Source organism: Diceros bicornis, chromosome 17 (genome assembly GCF_020826845.1).
Source record: "Diceros bicornis minor isolate mBicDic1 chromosome 17, mDicBic1.mat.cur, whole genome shotgun sequence".
In the NCBI taxonomy this organism is placed as follows: Eukaryota; Metazoa; Chordata; class Mammalia; order Perissodactyla; family Rhinocerotidae; genus Diceros; species Diceros bicornis.
In genome coordinates this window covers 21165598-21171107 of record NC_080756.1, presented here as the reverse complement: position 1 = coordinate 21171107, position 5510 = coordinate 21165598, and the positions used below count along the sequence as shown (strand labels likewise).

The window sequence follows — 5510 nt, the reverse complement described above, 5'->3', positions numbered from 1 at the left end:
ACCTCCCTATCAATTCTAGCTGCCAGTCATGTTGGTGGTGAAAGCAGAAGGAGGAAAGGACAAAAGAATTTCAGGAAAAAATACTGAGGTAGGTGAAGTCTAACTTTCATGCACATTATTTCTCCCCATTACAGGTGCCTCCCAGGATACCAGGAGCAGACGAGTTCTGCTTCTAGCACGAGACATCCTGTCTTTCCTACTATCCTCATTTCTCAATCTTCCCAGACATTTCTTCAAATTACTAACATTTTATGTGCGATTACACTGGGCAGATAAAGTGTTAGACATGGAATAGTCCTCAGCTACCTAAATCTTTGAAAATAGTGGGATAAGATTATTAGAACTACAGGATTTAAAAGTTTATAAATAAAATAATGTGCTGTGTCTCTCAGAGCTGATTGAATTTTAAATTTAGACACATTTTAAGAAATGTACATTCCCAGTAGTGAAATTCTAGCCATCAATCATCTGACTTTTTTTCTTAAAATGAATTAAATATTTTTCTTAAAACGACTCAAAAAAAGCAACCTCATGTTCTACGTCTCTTTGAGATAGAATCTGAAAAAATGTGGACTAGATACCAGTAAAGGACCATCTGAGAAGTGCTCAAGCGGAGATATTCCTGTAAAATTGGCAAAATAAGTATTATGTTAAGAGAAAAGCCCTGGGCTCCAATTTTGGACTTACCACTCTTCTCTGTAAGCAAAGAAACGTGTCCCTCTTCCCCCTTTCCTGAATTTCAGAAATAGTCATTCAGAAGTCAGTGTGAATTGAATCCACTGTGTTCCCTCTTCAAAGGTAAGTGAGCAGAATTTGGAATTTGTGTTTACCTTTCACTATACCGTTAAAATAAGCATTGTCCTCATTTTGTCACCAGAGGATCTGTGTTGGGGGTTGGGGTGAGAAAGTCTGGAATCCCACAATATAGGCTTCTACTTTCTTTGTTGCTGGGTTGTGTGGGATCTATGCTGAATGTAAATGTGGTAGAATTGAAGCAGTTATCAACTCAAAGGTAGGCAGCAAATTGAAACCGCTTAGAAATTTTTCAGTTGAGTAGATTTATTTCTCTAAACTGGAAGTCAGAGAGAATGTTTATTTCAACAGGATTTTACAAGCCTGGAGATGAGAAAACACCTTAAAATTGAATTTTCCATTTGATTTTTCTTCTTCATTGCAGAGTCTAATTTAACTTGGGCTACCACTTTGGACTGCACATTATCCACTGGACACAAATGATATCTGAGAAGGGTATGGAATATGGGAAGATACCTAAATACTATATAGCATGAGTGAAGAAAGCCAGGAAGAGCAAGGACTAATTCATGGGCTGTCCCAGCAGAAACAGAACTTGTTATTTTGAGTCCTATTGGCAATACCAACATCAGACCATTTCATATCAGGTGAAAGCTAAAGGATTCACGGCTGATTCAGAGTTTTGGTGGGCAAGTTAGAATTACTGTAAGAAGTACCATTTCAGGCAAGAGGGCTCTTGAAGGGGCAGAGTTTAAGTGTATAGTGATGGTCAGATTTCACATTTGGTATGAAAAAAAAAAGGCTAGCGAGGGAATTTAGCCCTGGATATTAGGGGAGTATTATTTGAAATCTATGACAAATAAGTGCATTGAATCAATAGTTCATCAGAGGTTTATGCCAGGCTGTCAATCGATCTATTTGAAGCACAACACTCTACACAATGTAATCCATACATATCTGTCGATTACTGAGTGAATGAATGAATGAAAGTATAAGTGAACAGATGAATGGATAGATGAATAGATGACTGAATAGACAAATAGGTTGGAGGATGGAATGGATGAATGTAAAATTAGATGGATAATTAATTAATGGACATAAGGATGAATGAGTGAATAGATAGATGGTTAAATGTTGTGGTTTTAAGCAACCTGCCTGGTGTGGACAAAAATGAGCTAGTATGTGTGATCTGTGGATCAGGGTTCTGTAGGCACTGTTTAGTTATCAGATACATCTTCTTCCAGCACTTACAGCTAAAAGATAAGCTTCATACCCCTCTGCATTTATTCTCCTTTCCAGTCTCCTTCCTGGTTGGTTTGCTTTTGAAACTGGAATTCAAGTTGAGGATATTGCTCAAGGAGAGGCCTTACATTGTCTGTCTGATTTGCTTCATCCTTCCTCTTCTTTCTATGTTTAAAAAATCTTGATTAAGGACTCATGATGTGCCTCACACTGCAATGTGTGTTCAGAGTATTCAAAGTAATATAGAGCTCAATCCCTGTCCTCAAGGAACATGCAGTTTAACTGAAAAAGAAAAGAAAAGAAAAACACTTATTACTAAATGCCAAAGTAAGATAGACATGCAATTGAAAACACAAAAAAGTCCAGAGAATACATTACTGAAATAGGACACAAAGTGGAGAGAAGCAGATATGCTTAAGAAAATGGGTATGCTTAAGAAAGGGTATCAGGTAACCAAGGCATGAGAAAAAAATCACGGATATTGTAGTTATATACGGATGTAAGGCTTATCCCCTCATTTCCTCTGTCAGTACCAGCAAGTTTCCACAACATATTTTAGCTTCAGTTTCCTCATTTGTAAAAATCAAGACAATGCAACCCTCCTAGTTTTTGTTGTGATAAATAAATAGGGGGAAGTTAAATATTTAACAATACCTAGAACATAAATGGCACTAAAGAAATAATAGATGTCATTATATTTCACAGTTTATTTGATTCTGTGTTTATGGATTCGAAGAAAAAAAAAACAAATGTATGACAATGAAAATAAGAATAGTGGTTTCATCTGATGGGGAGATGACTGAAAAGGAACCTGAAGAGATCTTTCTGGCATGATGGAAACTTTCTGCATCTTCATCAGTGTAACAGTTACAATGGTGTATACATTTTTCAAATTTAAAAATTTTTCAAAATGTATACATTTAAAATTTTTGTATTTTAATGAATGTACACACATAATGGTTTTTATTATTATTTATCCATGTTGTTGCATGTATCAATAGTTCATTTATTTCTCACTAAATAGAAATCCATGTATGAATATACCACTGCTTCTTCTTTATCCATTGTTTATCCATTGTCCTTGAGGTGCATTTGGGTTTTCATCTCCAGTTTATGGCAATTAGGGAAAAAGTCACCGTGAACATTTTTGCATAAGTCTTTTTGTCAACAGATGCATTCATTTTTCCAAGACTGGAATTGCTGGGTCATAGAGTACGTATATGTCTCCTCTTAGTCGTTGTAAGAAACTGTCCAACTTTCCAAAGTGACTATACTGTCTTACATTCCCACAAGACAAGTTCCAATTGTTCCACTCTTTTTGCCAACACTTGGTAATTTTAGCCATTCTGATGAGTATTTAGTGGTACCTCCTTGTGGTTATATTTTGCGTTTACTGATGATTAATGATGTTGAACATATTTTTATAAGCCTACTGGTCATTCTGATACTTTCCTTTGAGAAGGCTTTATTCTATTCTTTTGCCTATTTTTGTATTGGATTGGTTTTAATTTTTATTATTGTATATTTGTTGTCAGTGACATTTATTAATGATTCATAGAAAATTTTTACATATATATGTACTTTGTTCAATATTTTCTCCCTGGCTCTAACTTGCCTTTTCTTTTTTTTTTTTGGTGGTTTCTTTTGATGAGCAACTGAGTTTTGTTTTACCTTTCTTATTTTTGCAGCTTTACTTTTTAACTTTAAAAAATAGGTTTAGCAATTTCCTCCTTATCTCACCTCCCCAACACACAGACACACTCAGATTTCAAAGTTGTTTCTAAGATTAAATGTGCCAAATGTATGAAAGATAATTTAAAAAGGAAAAACATGTCACAAATAGTATATAATTAAGTAATCATGAACCAATATAGAGTTTCAAATGGGAGGTGAAAGACTGAAACTGAGAACAAGATTAGATCATCTTCTGCAGAAAGTCAGCTCTTGACCAGAATGTTCAAAAACAAGGCCCAGATTAAAGAGACAGAAAATTATTCAAGAGTCAGATCTGAAAAATTACTTGAATTTCTCCAGAGTTATTTGTACGGGAAAAGCAACAAATGGAAAGAGCTCGGAAGGTTCAGGACTTGTGCAGCAGGAAATCAATGAGAAGAAGGGCATGCTTCAGGGGACTCCACAAGAGTTGTAAGACAACCATGGCAATTACAGGCAGTTGAAGAAGAAAAGAATGTGTACATAGAATGGGTGGAAGTTCTGGGTTGCCAGAGGAGGCAGTGATGCTTCATTCCTCTTTCTGTTTTTTCCCAAAGCATTATCAGCTTTAAATGGCCTTGGGAAACCACAGCACCATCGTTGAGTTCCTCCTCCTTGGGCTGCCTGCTGATCATCACACCCAGGCCCTACTCTTTGTGCTTTTCCTGACAATTTACCTCCTCACTCTGTCAGGGAATCTGTTGATGATCCTGGTTATCAGGGCCAATTCTCACCTTCACACCCCCATGTACTTCTTCCTGAGTCACCTCTCCTTCCTGGATCTCTGTTACTCTTCAGTCACTGAGCCCAAGACGTTGGAGAACATCTTGTCTGAGAAGAAAACCGTCTCAGTGGAGGACTGTTTGACCCAGGCTTTCTTTGTGTTTGATTCTGGGGGAACAGAGCTCTGCCTCCTGGCAGTGATGGCCTATGACCGCTATGCCGCCATCTGCTACTCTCTACTCTATGGTCAGATGATGAGCAATGAGCTGTGTGTGGGACTGGTACTGGGATCTTGGGGCCTGGCCTTTTTCGATGCTTTCATCAATACGCTCCTAGCTTGCAATTTGGACTTCTGTGAGACTCAAGTCATCTCCAACTTCATTTGTGAGATACCTTCTCTATTCCCTCTATCCTGTTCCAATAGCTCCAAAAACTTTGCTGTCCTGCTCTGCTCTGCACTCCTGCATGCCTTTGGAACCTTCCTCCTGGTTTTCTTCTCTTATGCCCGCATTATCTCCACCATCCTGAACATCAGCTCCACCTCAGGCAGAAGCAAGGCCTTCTCCACCTGCTCCTCCCACCTCACTGCAGTGACCTTATTCTATGGCTCAGGTTTTCTTCGCTATCTCATGCCAACCTCAGGTTCCCCGTGGGAGTTGGTTTTTTCCATGCAGTACAGTGTGGTCACTCCCCTAGTGAATCCCCTTGTCTACAGCTTGAAGAACAAGGAAGTAAAAGCAGCTCTAAAAAACACGTTGCAGAAAAGTTTACAATATCTCAGGTCGCAAAGAACAGGAAGAGGATATTCGGGAAACAGGATGGAATTACAGCAAGATACCTGAATAATAGACATTAGGGAAAATTTTTGTTTGCTCATAATGTCAGACATGACAAACTATCTTGAAAAGCCTCCTTTCTTGGAAATACACAATAAAAATAGCAGCAAAGTATTTGCTTGCTTTGGTTAGTATTTTGTCTTTCTCAGAGGCAGAAAGAAATGCATCAGATAGCTATTTCAATCCAGCTAATATGGTTACAGACATAGAGATATATTATTCCTTTTGTTTGTGAAACATTAA

At 37.7% G+C, this 5510-nt stretch overlaps 1 protein-coding gene across 1 annotated transcript; it reads left to right on the top strand.

The window, feature by feature from the left end:
* The first annotated feature begins 4280 nt into the window (after positions 1–4280).
* On the top strand, positions 4281–5273 carry LOC131415539 (olfactory receptor 8S1-like). Its single transcript, XM_058557387.1, has one exon. It carries the CDS (start codon positions 4281–4283, stop codon positions 5271–5273), a length of 993 nt encoding a protein of 330 aa, XP_058413370.1.
* The last annotated feature ends 237 nt before the right edge of the window (positions 5274–5510 follow it).